Genomic DNA, 18,507 nt, shown 5'->3' with positions numbered 1-18,507 from the left:
AGGACCAGTGATTAACATATTCCGACCAGAATAAAACAAATGTCCCTTCCATGCATTAAAAATCTACTGTCTCAGGGCTTCTCTCAGATATGTTTACAACCCAGTGACATCAATTACTAAATTTTGATTTATGTCAGTCAGTTTGAAAAAATTATGATGAAAGAGCATTAACAAGTAACAATAAATTGCACACTAAAATAACTGAATATAGCACCCTGAAACTCTTCATGGTCCTTCTTCATCTTAATAACTGGCTGGTGTAAATGATTTTACAGTATCAACAAGTCTCTGAAAACTTGCTGCGTCTAAGACTTAGCGTCTTGCACCTTCAATTTTCACAGCAGTCGAAATGAAAGGAGTGCTTTGAGGATTTTGCAGGATTTGATCACTGCTCTGCTCTTAACAGAATTTCTAGCATAAGCGTGCAACTCTTCCAAAAGGGCACAATGAGAGAAACATTTTACATAGACTGTAAAATGTAAATTCTGTTTAAGAAGAGTTGTTACTTTATGTCCTTGGTAAAATAGCTGCTAGTATAACAAATGCATTTTTCCTGACTTCAAATAGCGTTGTGCCTTTTCTTAACTGGTAAAAAAGAGTATTCTGCATATGGTGAGCTAAACAGGAGATAAGGACTAGATTATGACATACTGGGAACTCTCTTAAAATCCACCAAATCCCCATCTTACACAGCAACATCTCAGGGTTACAGGGTTGTTTCAGGTTAGACAGCCTAAATCATTACTGTTTACTCAATATTTTATTCTTCAAACCAAGAAGGATCTTTGCATGAATTTTTGGCACTTCACCTACAAGACGATAAAAATGTCATTATCAAGTACTGGACTGAGGTTTTCCAGAGCAGAGATCAAATTCTGTCCATGCCACAGCTTTTCAGAGGATACTGAATAAATATTTAATCTCTGTACCTCGGTTTTCACATCTACAAAACAGGGATTTCTTCCACCTTAGAGTTGTGTTTTGAGGTTAATATTCATTACGTAAGTTGCCAGCTGTCTGGTTTTATGGGCATCATCATCAGGGTGAATGAGCAGACAGTAAGTCGGCAGCCTCAACACAAAATGCAAAGGCAGCTGTTAAATTGTAAATGCAGATTTAGTATTTCAAACTTACAGAAAGGCTAGATTTTAGAAAATGATGAAGACTTAGGATCAGATTTGTGTTTCCCTACAAGCTGGCTTGTTACCAGGAAGATTTTCAATTTCAGGGGAACCTACCACACATTTAAAAGACAGAACAAGTATGTGATCAGTCTTTCCATTCACACACCAGTTTTCTCCATGCCTATATTTGATTTTGACATTTAACAACACTGCACTTGCCTAAAAGCCACCCACATGCTGCAGCAAGGCTGGCTGCATACGTTTTTAATTTGGCTTTTTGAGTTAGCGCACAGCCTCTGCAACGCTCCAGTTTTCCCTCCAAAGGGCTCTGTCACAAAGTCCTGCAGCACCTGCACGATTATTTGTATGGCCAAACAGGCCTACTAATTTTAAAAGTATCATATAATGTTGTCCTTTGGAAGAAAATTTTTACACTTTGGATACGAAATAAAACCACTGCCACAGACTCTATAAACTTTCCTCCATCTGTGTTATTCATGAGCTGCAGTGCCCCAGGACCCTGACAATACATGGGAGGATCATAACGTCAAGGGCTTTTGTTGAAAGTGCTGGATTCCATTTATTTTAATAGGCAAGATTACTGTAGAGTGTATCATTGAAATTAACTGGATCAGCTTTTCAAAAGCAGGAGTCCAGACAGTAAAAACAAACAATGTGCTGACAGACTCTACCCTCTAACATGAAACCCAAGTAATCACAAAAGCACTTTGATATTGCCGTCAGCTCCCTTGTCTGCACACCTAAAAATAGTTTGCAAGTCCCTAACCTGCTCCCCCTCCCCTTCTTTTCTTCTTTGCTGGCTGAGTTTAGATGCAGCCTTCAAAACACAGCCAACAGTGTTTCTAGCTTTGATCAGACCTCGTAGAATCACCATTGCCCAGAACTTACAAAAAAACCACAGGGAGGAGGAAGGGGCAAAGCTATCCGTGATCCTCTAGTAAGAAACAAAACCTCATTTTTATCTCCAGCGATATTGCATGAACTTTGCAGACTTCTGTGTTTGATTGAGTAACTTTGCATTCCTGTGATCTAAACTTAGCAACCTCTCCACAACAGTGCCAGAAGAAAAAAGGCTCTCCAAGAAGCTTTCAAATCTTTATCACTTATTTCAAGAGTGCCAGCAGCAAGGCTGTCGCAATATTAAGGTAGATATCACTAAACTCAGTAATTAACTTATGAATTAAATGTTTCAGGTCTCAGTTCATGGTTATCTTTCCAGTTGTCCCTAAGCTGTCGTACTGCATTGCTTACTGAAGGCAAGTACTTCTCCTCTTGCTAAGAAAAATAAAGGTATTGCCTTATTAAACAAGTGTGCATGGACTCTCCGCACACATGCGCACACACACGCCTTGAGAGTAGTGTTTCATTAGTCCCAACTGGGAGGGCAGATTAAAGAAAAATACCAGAAACCATACCTACAGCCTGACATATCTATGATATGTTGCAATGCTCGGTCTCCTTTCCCACAGCACATATCAATATGCTATGCTTAGCTTTACTGAAGTGCTTGGCAGAAAGTATTCCTGACTCACAATGATTTCTGTTCACTGGACTGACCAGAGGCGAGTCATACCTAATAAACTGCCATAAAATACACATACACACACCACTTTGGATCAATGATTTCTCTGCTAAAGGATGTTACTGTGTAATACAGCTTTAAGTTTTCAACTTTGTCATATTTTCTAAACTCTGATCTCTTCAATTTACTTTCAGTTATGTGACATTCCCCTTTAGCGGAGTGAAAGCATGCATTAGCTAAACAATGTGGTTTGGATTTAGTGTTCCCATGCATCATCGTGAAAATGTTTGTCTCAGCAATAGTGTCATTATTGTTACTGGGAACAGCTGCTCTACCATGTCTTCTGATTGTGGAAAGCAGAGTATCTCCCTTCCCATACCAGTTTACAAGCAGGGAAATTAAAGCAGGACCATCGAGTAGGAGGTTTATGAGTGCACACTGTTCTGTACCTGGCTTCCTTCTACCACGAAGGAAGCAGAAAGTGCAGGGCAGCAAGACCAGCAGCAAAATTAATATTGCAAATAGAAATGTAGTTTGGCTCCCTCCACTGGCAGTTCTTCTGACTCCAGACCGGGGACTAACCTGAGGCAGAAATCCTCCTCTCAGGTGCAGTTCTCTGGCAGTTTGGCTCCATTAGACATGACATCCTTTGAGCAAGAATTAGAGTGGGGAGCTCGCTGCTGATCGAGCGGATGTTTAGTATCTCCCCTGAGTTTCTGAAGTGGAAAGATGTAACCCTCAGTGTTCTTGCCAGCGCTCCCAGCCTCACTGAAGTAAGTTTCCAAATCCAGCTCTGTGTGAGCAATGGAGTCCTGCTGGGCTCGCCAGGAGTGTCGCAGCAGCGATGCTGTGCTCTGCGGGCCCATGCAGCTTGGCTCAGGCCAGCTGGGCTTTTTTAAGAAAAGCTCACAAAATTTAGAGCTATTTGTGTGATTACACAGAAAAGCAGGCTCTAACTCACCTTCCAGAACAAGATCTTCAGAAGTAATTAGGCTTTATTTTAAGATGGATAAAATCTGTTCTCCAGAATATTAGACCTTTTGAAATGTCTTCAGATGGGAAGCCATGCTTTCAGTCACTAGGCATTTCTGAAAGTCCAGGCTTTGGTAACTTTTCAACTACACAAAGACCACAGCTTTTAAATATATTTCTTTTCTGATTTAGAGCCCAACGTTCTATTTTTTGAAAGGATCCTAAATTCCCAACTTTGTTCCAAAAATGGGAATTAGGCCCTGTGAACACTTCACTTTACTTGTATCAAACAAACTTAGTTTGAATAAGGCAATTACATAGTCAATACACTCCCATATAGCATAACAAAACGTGTAATAAAACAGTTCAAACATGGTAAACTACATGGATTTTTGACAACTTTACCTACAATATTTTTACTGAAATTTCTTTTTGGCCCAAAAACAACAATTTCCATCAACCACAAATGCTGAAGTTTCAGTAAACTTGATAGGTGGGAAGAGATGGGGTTTCCTAGGTGAAAAAATATACACAAAAATGCAGGCACAATGCCAGAAATGTCACATCCTGTAGAGAAGTAGCAGAAAACCAAGTTTTACCCATTTCTGCTTAGACAGATATATTCTGTACAGTCTGCTTACAGTCAGAGACATTGTGGTTTCTGCATAATTACTTTCTCCTAATCAAATTAAATCAAGCAAAAAAAAATTTCCTTCAGCCCAAAGATAGGCAAACAAAATGCAGAGTAATGGCTAACAGCTGTGTAGGTAAGAGGGCAAGGCAAAAACAAGGAATCCAGCCTTCAGCCGTACAACAGGAGAGCTATGTATGGTACAGATCTGGGAGGTTCAGGCATGAACAAAATGGCTTATTTGTTATGTTAAAATTCCCAAACGGGCTACTCAGTGGTATTTGTCAGCCCAGTAGTTTCTCCAGGAAAATTGTCTCATAGCTGTGTTCAAGGCTGGAATTAAGACTGCGAGGCAGCACTCCAGCTTCTGCCTCTCTGCACCACTTCTCCTCAAAGGAAATGGAGGGGACAGATCCTTGCCTAACAAGACACCAGCATCCACCTGCTTTTCTTCAGTGAATACCAGGAGGATTTAACCGCAGTATGGAAACCCTGCTCTTTCATTTTCCTTGGCAAAAGCGAAGTAAAAGCAAGAAAAGCCACCAACATCGGAACAGTCCCTGGGAGGAACATGGTATTCATCAGTCACAAATATGCAGGAAACCCACATATAATAAGGGATAAACAGCACCTCAGAAAAAAAGCACCTAGGTAGAGTCATTGTCATTCATTTTGGTGGAAGAAATCAGAGAGTACATGATTGTCACACACACGTAGGGAAGAGACCATGCATGGGAGGATGTGCAGCATGGCAGCAAACACATTGATGATGACCATGAGGTATCATCACCTCCCATGTTATATCCCACCCATGTTCATAGCCAGGGAAAATAAATTCACTACCTAGAGCTTTCCTCCTCAAATCTTCCATGTCTTCTGTTTTTGCTGTGGTTTACATTATAAAGTAACCTCTGGGAAAGTAGATGGAGCAGCAAAACACAAGTGATCACATGTCTAATCTCTGCATCATGTCAAAGAACCACTCGATTGTCCCACAATGGCCCTACACCAGCACTTTGTAACAAATGTGGAAGTGAAAAAAATAACTCTTTTTTCAGTTTTGGTCTCCCAGAAATTAGGCAGAAGAATAACTCTACCTTCTCGCACTGGAGGAGTATCTGGAGCCACAGACTAGAGCACCCAAGGCTAGAGAGAGGCAGGGGACCTCCTAACAACTCCTCAATATGGATTTACAGCCTCACGCAGTGTCTCCGGCAGAAACTTCCTAGGAAGGAAGGCTGTGGTCCCATCCTCAGGTCTCTCTGAAGAATGAATTCCACCTACCCAGGAGGGCATGCCATTTAGGGCATGACATTTATAGCGCTCAGCAGACTTTGGGCTAGCACATTCATAACAGCCCAGCTCCCTCCCTGCAGTCGCTGAGGGAATACAGGGGAGGCATTTCAGCTGCAGTGCAAAAGAACAGCTTGTTTTATTCTGATGTGCAAGTATCATCATTACTGGGGGAGAAATGAAGGGGGGAGGCCAGTCCCTCTGTGTTGCTCACAGTAAGTTGATCATCCCCATCAATGCCATGCATGAAGTTCATCAGCCACACGTTCCTCAAACTGAATTCTGCGAGGGTTTCCCAGGCATGCACAGAGCTCTGCCTATGGCAAAGTGTCAAAAGTATTACTCTAAGGAGATCTTTGTTTTGGAAACTTGCTTCTCAGCTACAGCTTGCTTCTTCAACAATTTTAAAGCCAAGAGGTTTTCTTTAGTAGTTGGTTTTGGTTTTAGTCTCTACTGCTTACTCAACTGGGGAAGATAACAGCTTCAGATTTAGGTCACCCATGTAAAAACGTCTTTGGTGATCTGACCTTGATCCCCCGCGGGTAAGCATCCAGATCACAAAGAGCAGGAGAAAAATCTGCCCCCACTAAGCAGATCTGGAAGATTTTTGGGGTTTTGTTTGGTGTTTGGTTTTTGGTTTTAATAAAATTGGAATACCTGGGTATTTGCTACAGGCCAGCACTGAGGTGGATTTGTAGGCCCATGCAAGTTCCAGCCAACATTGCCTGGACACAGTCCTTGCTTTTAAGAACTGACATTGACCTTTTCTCTTCAAAGGGTCAGAATCATTCATATGCATTATAAAACATTACAACACTTTGTCCTTGTACAGCAACTCTCATCACTACAGTTTCCAAGTGCGCTCAGGTACTGAATAACTTTTACATTTCGTCCAAATTTAGTCTTTCATCCATGCTTATTTCACGAGAAGAAACAGTACAGAAAAACACATAAATAAGAAGCAGTATTAAAAAATTATGAGCTGCTGCCTTCATGCAAGCTTAGCAGATTGTTTGCTTCTTTCCCTTCGTTAGCTTGTTGCCCCCTTCTTTTTAACCTAATAATAACATTTTTGTACTAGAAGAAAAAACAAACCACATTTGAGAATCAATAATAATGCCCAAGGCAACTCTCAAGAAAAACATCATGGCAATTATTTTTTGCATCTTCCCCAAGCCACCTTTTTTAAAATATGCCAGGCAAGCCACATTTCCTCCACTTTAACTTTATTGATGTACAAGATGGAAAAATAACTTAGCATTTTTCTGCCTGTGGCCATGTCACCTCCACATAGGATTGCATTAGATCTCATAGGGGAAGGGGTTGAACAGCACCCTTCTCCTTTAAGGAGTCCACAGCATTTCTCATCTTGGTCTTAACAGTTACGTGCTGCAAGAGCTGTAATTTTGTGAGTAATGGAAAACCCAAATCCTAGCTGCTTATGGTTATGAATATTCTAATTCCATGACACATCACATTTTTGGAGGCTTGTTTCAGAGGATGGCTGCAGAGAATTACCTTCCTGGTATTGGTGAGAACAGCAGAACAGCAAAGTCACCCATGGTCCCTGCTGGGAAGAAGGCACCCAGAACTCATCAGGCAACTACTCAGGCTGCTGGGCATGCACTAGGGCCAGATGGGATGTCGTCAGAGCACCCCAGAACACAGCGCTTGCTCCCAGACAATGTCTCTGTATGGGTTTCACTGGAGTGAGCAACTGACTAGCCAAAAAAGCCATTTGCTGCTTCTTTGTCAACCATTTAAAACATTATCCTGGTTTTACTCAAAATAGTCTAACAACAGCTCATTTATGCTGAAAGTGACAGGGAAACAAACTTCTTCCTTCATCCCTTTTAAAAGGATCTAACAGAATGTATCATAAAAGAGCTCTGGGATTAGCAAACCATAAGCCTACTGGAATTGTCAGGTAGCATCAGCTTTTCTCTAAAGGCATCTTTTTCTGGGATGTGCTGGTGATCAGCCTTCCGTCCCCCCTTTTTGCTTGCTCCCATACCACTTTGCATTACAAAGCACAACGCTATTTGCATAAACTGAGCATACTCCTCAGCAGCCTGGGACGCTCACTGCAAAGTGATTTGGTGAATTAAGGAAATTATGAAACTAAAAACTGAATTTAAAAGGAACTCTGGCTGGATCAGTTGTTAGTGTGCTTTCTAGTTTTATTGCCATGGGCAGCCGAGAACTGAAAAGACACACTAGTTTATTCTATACAATATCTTTAGATTGGTGCACACTACAGACTATCACCCAGAAACTGAGGTTTTAGTGCCTTAGCACATTTCTTAATTAATAATATTTATGATAGCATCACCATGAGGGAACAAGTATACATATCATATACAAGTATAAATACCGCACTTATTGATGATGTTACTCCTGCAGGCCACTGTGACCCAAACAATTTCCATTGTACAATTCTCATTCCAAGCAGATATTTATCTTCCTAAAAGGTTCAAACTGTTTCACTTGTCAATGAAGCAAGTTCACAATTTTTATTAAATATTCACTCCCTTCTCATCTTCATGCTCCAAAAGGGCAGCTGACCACATTGCTATGAGGTAAGTTCGTGTGATCCAGCTGCCAGCGGTTCATCCTTGAAAATTTGTTATAAAGCAGGCAAGCAGACAAGTCCTAACCAAATTTCCACTGATGATGCACAAATAACATTTTTCCCCATCCAGATCAACAGAAGAAAATACTTTCATCCCTGTTTGCTCACAGATAGCTCCCAGCTGCCATGCAGTTAAGGCATTAAAGCAGAAGTGCATAAAAAAAACCGGTTCTTCAAGAAAAGATGTAGAATGCTACAGTCATTTGGGACAAAAGACACCATGCAAATTATGAAAGATTATGATATTACAATACAAAACTGGGCATGTGTTTGTATTACAGTTATTGGAAGCATAATTAATAGGGCTTTGCTGTGTGAACTCCTATGCAGTAGGAGTTGCGTATGCATCTTCTCCCTTCCTCTAGGATACTCAAGGTGGAAATTAAGTTGCTGCATCTGCCACTCATGACCCACCACTCAAATGACACTCTTAAGATACCTTCCTGAAAGGATGAATTCACTCCTGCAGTCATATGAAGTACAGTACTATAAATACTTCATTAATCAGGAGACTTTATATGCCTTTTGAGAGTCCCCCATATGGCAAAGATTCCTTTAGCCTAATTCTTGTTTACTCTAGCATGTTACTACTTCCAGTGACTTTGTTGCTTATCTCGTCTATGATATGATTTATGTTAACTCATTTCCTGTAAAAGCACACACTAATAAAATGAAAAAATGGTGAAGAAAGAGCAGGCCAGCTCTGAATTGGCATGGGACGTTTCATGAGTAACTAGATTCAAATCCTTTTAAATTACTGTTTCAGTGAACCTTTAAGGCTCTGAAGGGCAATTTTCCCTTTTTCCACGTTCCTGTAAGATCAATTCATTGGTGCTGCTTCAATAAATCCCTGATGCAAGAGATAACCTTGTACTAGAAAGGACCTAGGTCCTTCCTTTAAAGGACACCTGCTGTTCATGCTAAAGAAAGTAAGAACAACTTTCATATCCATCCCAAATAATCTTCACAAACAGATGCTTAAAGAAAAAAAAAACCTGATGAACAGCCAGAAACATCACATGACATCAATTTGATAGCATTTTTACCTTTTAATAGTTCCCTGGAACACCTCTGCATGGTCTGGCTTGGGCCTGCAAACCACTGGGAATCCGCCATGGCTTGTACTTGCAAGAAGCTGAGCCAAGGAAGCAATGCTTTCCTTCAGGTGAAGGACTCTGACGCCAGGCTCCATGACGTCCCTGGCAGAGAACAATTCCAGGTTCAACCTGGAAGACACAAAGCAGACAGCCAAAGGATTATTTAGTAAACAGGAAATGAAGCATACTGTACCACGTTAGCATTTGACGAGTTTATAATGTGTTAGTAAATTACTTCAAGATGGAAATCATGCTGCTTTATTTGCAAATGTAAAAAAAAAAATGTAATTACCCAATAAAACTGCTTATCAAGCATTGCCTTTCTTTGTGTGAGATACATGATAAATTCAACCATATGCATGACATGGTCATCCTAGACAGGATATTGTAAGACCCATTTATCAATTTGCATGACTTTTCACATTAAAAAAATATTTTTAATCTGAGCTGAAATCCTCTGGAATTCTGGCTGATACCAAATAGTTTAAAGTTAAGCACTTTGGAGAAATTCAGGCTTACACTTATCATTGCAACAGGATTTTTTGCAGCGGTAGCAGCTAGAAAGATAGCCTCTTCAAAGGTAGCTTACAAATCATATATGGATTTTTCCAGTATTTTCTAACACTTTTCAGGTTCTAGGCACAGTTTCAGGAAATATGAACATACAAAACTGAAAAATATGAGTACCCACTATTTCTGACAGTAGGGTGAAATGAAAAATAAAGATGCTTTCTGGAAAATTCAGGAGCAATTTCTATGGAATTACAGTAGGCCGGATTCTTACAACTGACGTCAATGAACTGCTCTAGTTTTAGGTTTGTTTTATATTTTCCAGTTTCAGAAAAATACATTAATTATTCTGACTATCATCTAGACACACCATAAGCCAGAATCTCCTGTTCAGACACAGGCTGACACAAACCACAGACAGAGACAACTGGAACATAAATTTGCCCACATCCTGTTTTACCAATGTACCTTTCATCCCTGTGGTAAAAGCAACTCTTTCCATATGCTGTTAATTATTGTCCTCCCTCCTGAGAGACACAACATTATTTTTTCAAGCCAGTTACTCTGATGGTTTGTGATGTGACCACCTGCCTACGAGTAGCTGAACTGAGAAGACAGTGCATTTCATACATGGCACCTACACAGCTGTGAAACAAGATTATTCTTCTTCTAAACTGGGAAGGATTTAAATGAATCCTGAAAAAGAAGTGTCTCATATACATCGAATCACATCATACCCATCCCCAGTTCTATGAAACAGACTGCAGGCAATGAAAATTTGGAACACCATCTTGTATAGATCCACATTTGCAGGGACCAGAACAGCAACTTATGGAAAAATGAACCTCTCTGAACCGCATTTTGCCTCTGAGTTAAAATGAGCAGTAGTTCACCTTGCAAATCAAAGTGGCTGAGTGCAGGATTCAGTGTCAACTAATGAAAACAAAGCTTAAAAATCCCGAAGAGATGGATTTTTTCATTCTTAATCTCACTTGGTGCTACCAGTTGATGCAGTACAAGTAATGGAACTCAGTGGGAACCACAGATGCTGCCAAGGGTGAGTTGCTGTCAGAACTGTGCCACTGTGTCTGTCTGTTGTGTAAAACACTTCCCCAGAGGAGTTTTATTTTTCCTAAATGAGTAGATTCCTGTTCATCCTTTGCCTCTTTTCTATCTCCATAGGCCAGATAAAAATCTGTATTTGCCTGCCTTAGGCTTTGTCTACAAATACTATACGCTGTATTACTCTTAAAAGTACTGTACCTAGCACAGTATACACAATGGGAAAACATGATTAATGGTAATAGCTACTTCCCGGATGACAAGAAATATGTGCAAACCCCAAGTGATTTTTAAACAAGAGCAATATGAATACCATTATATTTCAGCAGTTTCTAGAGGGTATTTCTTAGCAGTACACAGGTTTTCCATCTTCACAACTTTACAGTTTTGCTCTATTGCACGGAAAGTAAATGTTCCACATTATTGCAGAAGACCATGAAACATCCTTAGGTTTTGTCAAATCAGTCATTTGTATAGAAGTGAGGGATAGCTCTTTATATGGTTCTGTGATCTTGGCTCTGTCTGGGTTTTTATAAAGTGTCTGTATTGTCTACATCAACTATACACCTTGCATTATCATCAGTCAGCTTTTTCAGATGTAAGAACACACTAAGGGCTGGCGCTGATTCACTGCTTGTTGTCAGTGACATTTCTTTCAAGGAGTCTTCTCTCTGTTGCTGTAAAGTATAACCTTACTTTGGGGGTGGGGGAGACAAGCAGGCAAAAGTTTTTTTATGAAAGACTGTTACAAGGCCAAGGCATCTTTAAATAAAATTGGCTAAAGAAAGCCTTTACCAATATATATTGCTTCTCAGAAAAACACTAAGCCAAACTGGAGTTGTATCTATAGGATCATAAGAATCAAGGATCATTCAAGTAGAAGGGACCTCAGCAGTTCTGTAGTCCAAACTCCTGCTGAAGGTAGACTCAGCCATGAGCTCAAACCATTTGCTTGGATCTTTCTCCAGTCAGGTCTTAAAAACCTCCAAGGATGGAGGCTGTGCAACCACCCTAGACAGCCTGTGCCACTACCCCACCATCCTCATGGTGAAAAGGTATTTCCTCATATCCAGTATGAACATCTCTTGTTTCAACTTGTGCCTGTTGTTTCTTGTCCACCATGCACCATTGTGAAGACCATGGCTCCATCCTCTCAATGATCTCCAATAGTTATGAGTGGAGGGGAGGCACACTGTTAGGTGCCTCCAAAGCCTCCTCATCTCCAGGCTGAACAAGCCCCAGCCCTTCAGCCTCAAAGCATAAGTGGTCCAGCCCCGACCATCCCGGTTTGACATCATCTGCATTTCTGTTGAAAGTACACTCCATTGTCTCCTCCATGTCATTTATTAAAATGTTAAACAGCCTAGGTCCAGGGATAGACCCTGCACTGCTCTACTTGTTAGGCCTCCAGGCAGTGTATGATCCAGTAACCACCACCCTCTAAGGCCAACCACCCAACCAGTTATTCTACCATCCAGTTGTTCAGCCTTTAAACTGTAACATCTTATCTTAGATACAAGGATATGATGAAAGTCAGTGTCAAAAGCCTTGCTAAAGTCAGGGTAAATGACATCCACTGCTCTCCCCTCCTCCACAAACCCACTCATTTCCTCACAGAAGACAATCAGGTCAGTGAAGCATGGTTTACCTTTGGTCCTGACAACATCCTTCTCCTTCATGTGCCCAGAAATCTATTCCAAGAGGACTCACTTCATGATCTTCCCAGTGACTGAAGTGAGGCTGACTGACCTATAGTTTTCTAGGTGAACTTTTGGTCTTTTTTGGACACAGGCACAATTCTGCCATCATTGGGGATTTCCCCCAATCTCCACAACCTTTCAAAGATGAAATATAGCAGCCTCGCAAAGACATTGGCCAGCTCTCTCAGCATCCTTAGATGCCACCTATCTGGTCTTGTAGACTTCTATGGCTCAAGTTTTCACAAGTAATCCCTCACTCAGTCCTTAGCTACCGCTGGCAGTTCTCCTTTAAGTTTTACACTAAATTCAGAGACCTAGGAGTCCTTGTTTGTAGACAGTGAAGAAAACAAGGCACTGTGTCTTACCTATGGCTGTTGTCACTAAATCATGTGTCCTCCTCCATCTGCTTCCAGAGCACTAAACCTATTCTGCAGTTGCAGAGCTGAAAGTGGAGAAGGAACCATTTTCTTGCTGCCAGTAGTCACAGGTCTCCAGCCTTCCCCATCATGGCAGTCTCCATTTGCCACCCACAACTTAACCATGGTCTCCTGGTGCCCCTCCTTCTGTGGAGCTGGGTGTTCAGGCTGTTGTTAAATGGGTGCTTAACATGCCTTTACCAGGATCAGCCTTCCCAGTAGCAGCCCAGATCAAAGAAGGCAAAGAAAACTCACAGAAGAGCCAGAAGGAGGGTACAAACAGTGAACAGGAGCCTAAAAACCATCCCAGGCACCTACATTTGCACTAGCCCACCAATGGCCATGCCAGCCAACCAGGCCATGCTCACAGCCCTCCAGGTAGCAGTGCTGCCTAGGGGCCAGTTAGAGCACAAAAGTATGCCATGCCTAGGCATCAGCCCCTGCGGGAAGGGTCCCCACCGTTGGTGGGTCCCTTCTCCTGCACAACTACAAGCCTGCCCAAATGCCTCCCAAAGATGCTTTGCTTAGCTGATGAGTGCCACTGCTGCTGCACGCTTGTGTTTATGTAACAAAGTCCTCAGTTTCAGAATACAGTTTCAAGCAAGGTCACGTCATTTACCATTTGGAAAATGCCTTTTTGTATGGAATAACAAGAGGTACTTACTTACATTTGGATTTTGTCAAGTAGATCTTTCTTACATTATTAGATTTACCTCAAGGAGAGACACAGAGCTGTAGCCACACTACTAAAACAGATCTCACATAAATTTTTCTTTTATAGGACATGTGAGAACATTTTCTCCAAAATGTAATTCACTATAGTAGCGTAATGTGTTAAAGTATTAAGGCTATTTCACCAAAGTTATGATATCTAAGTTTCAGGTTCATCTCAAGAACATGTCCATGAGACTGGATATAACGTGGAACAAAGACAATCTGCCTTATGACCTAAATAAGTCAGTCATTTGGTAAGAATCCAATATCCCTGAATGGTAAACTGTCTTGAAATGATTCACAGAAATTTAGTTTGGGCCCTGTTGCTATTAAATCCAATGGAAGTTTTCCCACTGAAATAAATTGTTAAGGATCTAACCATAACAGATCTAATCATAACATGGAGGTTTCCTTAGACAACATGCAGTACAAGAGAACTTTTCGTCAAATAGGACTTACTCTATATTTTATGCAAGTATCAAACGAATCAAAGGACTTAAAGGGGGGTGGAAGAAAAGCATAATCCTAACTCAAACACACTCCAAGGACCAAGGTGCATGAGAACACAGGCAGTCCTGCTTGCTTGGATTTATTCACAGATTTGCCCTTATAGTCTTTTTTAGCTGTCGCTCCCGTCCTCCTCTTTCTGCACTGAGAATGTTTATCCATTGACTCACCACAGGCCATCCTCCTCAGGACAGCCCTAGGTTTTGTTTGGGCTTCTTGTAAACCATTGTTTTATTGCTCTGACTGGCCAGCACATCTTGTATAAATACTTCTCAGGAGGTTGTTTTGGGGTTTGCTTAATGTTTGTGGTGATTTTTAGTCTGAGCACAGTCAGGGCTCCAAACTATTGAGAGGGCAGGCTGGTTAGATTAGGGGAACATCATCAGGTGGAGGTCATTAAAATTACTTACCTGTGTTATAAACATTGGCAAGTATTAGAGCTATTCAGTTCTAGTTTCTACTATTCATGCATCTTCTGAGACTAGGGCATTCTTTTTTCTTTTTTAAATACATTTCATTTGGCCACAAAAAACAAACAGATTTATTTAATAATTTTCACTCTAGTACAGAACCAGCCACACTGCTGTGAAGACCTGTAACTGCTACTACATTATAAATACAGTTTATCTATATTATCTTCCTTTTGCTCTGTCATCTTTAAAGAAACCCCATTGTGAATAAACTCATAGCATTGCAGGAAATTGCTTATATTTAAATACAAATTCTTTTTTTTTTTTCTTAAAAGGTTATTTTAAAAGATTTCTGCATACTTGTCACAGGCCCACCAATTTTCTTTTCAACAAGACATTTGGTAAAAGCAAATGATGAAAAAGCTATCAAAAAGTTACACGCCAATATTGATCTCACTATATAACAGAAAAGTATATATGTACTACAGCAATGTTAATCGTGTGCAGATGATGGAATTCAGTAGTTTTGCAAGTGAATTCTGTAAAAAAAAATCGTTCTTTAAGTATGTTCACAGAATACCACTGAGATCAATAAAGGGAAACAAAAAGGTCTATAAAACCTCCTTATGCTGGAAAAGGACACCACTTAAATTAAATTAATTTTAAAATTTAATTGCTCCACTCAGTGCTAGCCCCTGAAATAGACACATTTAAAGTTAAATTAAACCCATAAAATCACCATGTGCATTGATGTAAGTGCATGCATGCCAGTGATGTGCTTTGTTTAATTAGATCTATTTAAAATCAGTTCTCAGTGGAACTTTGCATGGCATATAAGGCCTATGACTCCTTGCTGTCTCTAGTTTAGCTGAACGCTAGACTGAGTGAGAAATTCTTCTGGTTAAATCAGGAGCCAAAAGTTTGGCAGAGTTCAGTCTCCATTCAGTATATCTACAAATATTTACATTGACTGTAAGATGACAAGCTTCCCAGGATCCCCTGGTCCTGGCTCCCTCAATAGCCTTAAATGCGGGGACATTTAGCTATTCAGTCCAAAGGCCTTTTGATAGTACAGCACTTACTGTGAAATGTGTTGTTTGGGTTAGCTGCATGTCTCTGTCACTTATTTCCCAGGGAGGATTTGAAAGTTATATATGTTTAGCAACTACTGTATGCTAAAGACAAATGGATTTCCACAAGGTCTCATAATCTGCTGGGAAACTGTCTCTCCCTAATGCTTGAAAAATTGCAGAACAAAAAAGAAACAAAGGAAACAGATAAGAAAGCCTTTGTGTTTTGGAAAAGAGATGAATTGGCGGGGGGGGGGGGGGGGGGAGTGTGGGGGGAGTAGAATGTTGAGTGTTTGGGGGTTTTCTGCCAAGAGTTTGTTTTTCTGTTCCTTTTTCCCTTATGAAGTTTTTCCCACCAGCACTGTCAGTATAAAATACTACCAAGTTAGAAAAATAGCAGCTCCTACCCACTTTGCATAGATGTTGCTGTTTATACAAGGGCATTTAGCTTTAAAAAAATTAATTAGGTTGTGCATGAGACCTTGGGATAAGCAAGTAAAGGATCATGTGAGTGGATCACATGCTGGAGTTACTCAAACAGCAGCTTAAAAACTACAGCCTTGGTGCACCACCTGCAAAACCGTAGGTAAAAACATAAAGGTCGTAGTCCTTGACTTAGTTTTCACAGTGCAAGTCCAAAAACAAATTTACAAATTGTAACTAGCAGTCTACTTTAGCCATGTCAGTATTAAGGGGAGTACAGGCATCTAAATAGTCAGAGCTATTGACAGTGCCCGCTCACTACTTCCATCCAAACCTGAAGGCATCTCAACTCACTTGGTGTTTCTATTCAGAACTGTGCATTTCCCCACGTGATTAGTAGTGTGTGTGGAAATGTCTCAGTCCAAACAAGCAGCTGTCTGGCATGCACCTGCTCTCAGCCCTTACATGTATATCGACAGCACTCAAGCCCAACACCAGGCTCTGCACCATGGCTATTGAAGAGTGGCATCCAACAGACATGGCCTGCAGAAGACCACATTTGGTGGAAACGTCAGAGATCCTAAATGGGTTCTCACCTCAACCATGGGGCATCCAAACCCTCATCTGGGATCTCCAAGACACAGGGGATGCTGCAGCAGCCAGGCTCTCAGGGGGCCAGGAGCAAACACCCTCCCGCCAAGGCTGCTTAGCTGAATGGTCAGGAACAGAGGACACCTGCAAGCAATGCCTAGCTGGCTTTAGAGAGAACACATATGAATGTGTATAAATGGAAGAAAGATCCAAAGATGTATTAGCCATCTTGATGTCTAATGGGTTAACACTGGTGTATGTACCAATTATTATTACTGTATTCAGAATGGGGATGATTCAGCATCCTTGTGCTTTCCAAATTATTATCTGAGCCTGTAGGAATCTTTTTTTAAAAAAAAAAAAGTTACCCTTGTGTTAAATCTTTCTGCCCTGGCATTATGACCAACCAGAGCAAAGACAGACATTTCTCAAAATGACACTGGTACAAGCTATTTAAATTCAAAGAAACATTTCAAACAAACTTCCATAGGAATAAAGTGAGAGAAGCAAGTAAATTGAACACTAAAATAAATGCCTCATGGTCTTGCTTATAACCAAAGAAACAGAGAAATATATGTTCTCTGGATAGATCATCGCAGAGCAATTTCCAAGGGAAATTCACAAAATAGTAAGCTGGCTCTTGCAGTTTGAATGCAATGACATGATGAGTTTCTTGCAAACATATGCCAAAAAACCTAATCCAAACTGGAAAGAAGAGAGGAAAGCTCCGATGAGACAGTTATTATAAAAGCTTCATTCAGGGCCTCCACCCTCATGTACTGTACCAGCCACCTTAGCTTTTCCACTCTGCCTGGTCCAAGAAACCACCGACTAGTATATTAAAAATGCGGGCTTTAAAATGTTTGGGAATGGACAGTGACAGCAATATATGTTTTAATAATCAGCAACAGATCATCAGACGACCCTTTAGTCAAAATGAAGTACAGAAATTTAGGTCTAACAGACTACAACATGAGTAAACTAAAGTAATACACATGGGAAAAAATATGAAAAATATTTCAAATTGCTCAGTCCTTCCAAGAATCAGGCTCTTTCTAGTGGAAAAGTATAGTAAGGTTATTAAAACATGACGTTGGGTATCTGGAAATACAGATTATACCCTGTTCCCAATTCAGTAAAGAGAAGTTTTTGACACTTATAACCAGGATTTCAAGCAACTTCACCTGTACAATCAACTTACTTGGAAAATGCATTTAAGCCCTCAAACTTCACCATTCCCATTTCTAAAATTAATCTAGCCCACTTCTTACACCACAAGCACATTGGGAACCATAATTAATTTTTCATAAAAATACTGTAAGCTACAACTTCCTACATATATTAATCGTTTAAAATAAAATTTATTTAACTAACCCCCTTGATCTCTAAGTACCATCATGTACCTTATCACTCTCTACAACTACCTGAAAGGAGGTTGTAGTGAGTGTTGGTCTCTTCTCCCAAGTTACAAGCAATGAGAGGAAACGGCTTTAAGCTGCATCAGGGGAGGTTTAGATTGGAAATTAGGGAAAATTTCTTCACTGAAAGAGTGGTCAGGCGTTGGAAGAGGCTGCCCGGAGAGGTGGTGGAGTCACCAGCCCTGGAGGTATTTAAAAGACGTGTAGATGTGGCACTTCAGGGCATGGTTTAGGGGAGATGGTAGTGTTGGGTTGACGGTTGGACTTTGATGATCCTAGAGGTCATTTCCAACATCTATGATTCTATGATTCTATGTGCAGTACTTGTTTTTTCCTTGGTTATGACTTATGCAAGGACCACTACTACCAGTGGAGAACACACACACTTCTCAGT

General features: G+C 40.6%; 1 protein-coding gene across 1 annotated transcript in view; it reads right to left on the bottom strand.

Moving 5' to 3' along the window:
- LOC142053390 (chloride channel protein C-like) overlaps positions 1-18,507 on the bottom strand; it is an 82,553-nt gene that overhangs the window by 10,313 nt on the left and 53,733 nt on the right. The window contains exon 13 of the mRNA XM_075084995.1: positions 9,242-9,421. Coding sequence (XP_074941096.1) covers positions 9,242-9,421 — 180 coding nt within the window. The remainder of the gene's footprint in view (positions 1-9,241; positions 9,422-18,507) is intronic.

Source organism: Phalacrocorax aristotelis, chromosome 2, assembly GCF_949628215.1.
Source record: "Phalacrocorax aristotelis chromosome 2, bGulAri2.1, whole genome shotgun sequence".
Lineage (NCBI taxonomy): Eukaryota > Metazoa > Chordata > Aves > Suliformes > Phalacrocoracidae > Phalacrocorax > Phalacrocorax aristotelis.
The sequence above is the reverse complement of the archived record's forward strand: the minus strand, read 5'-3'. Positions and strand labels throughout refer to the sequence as shown.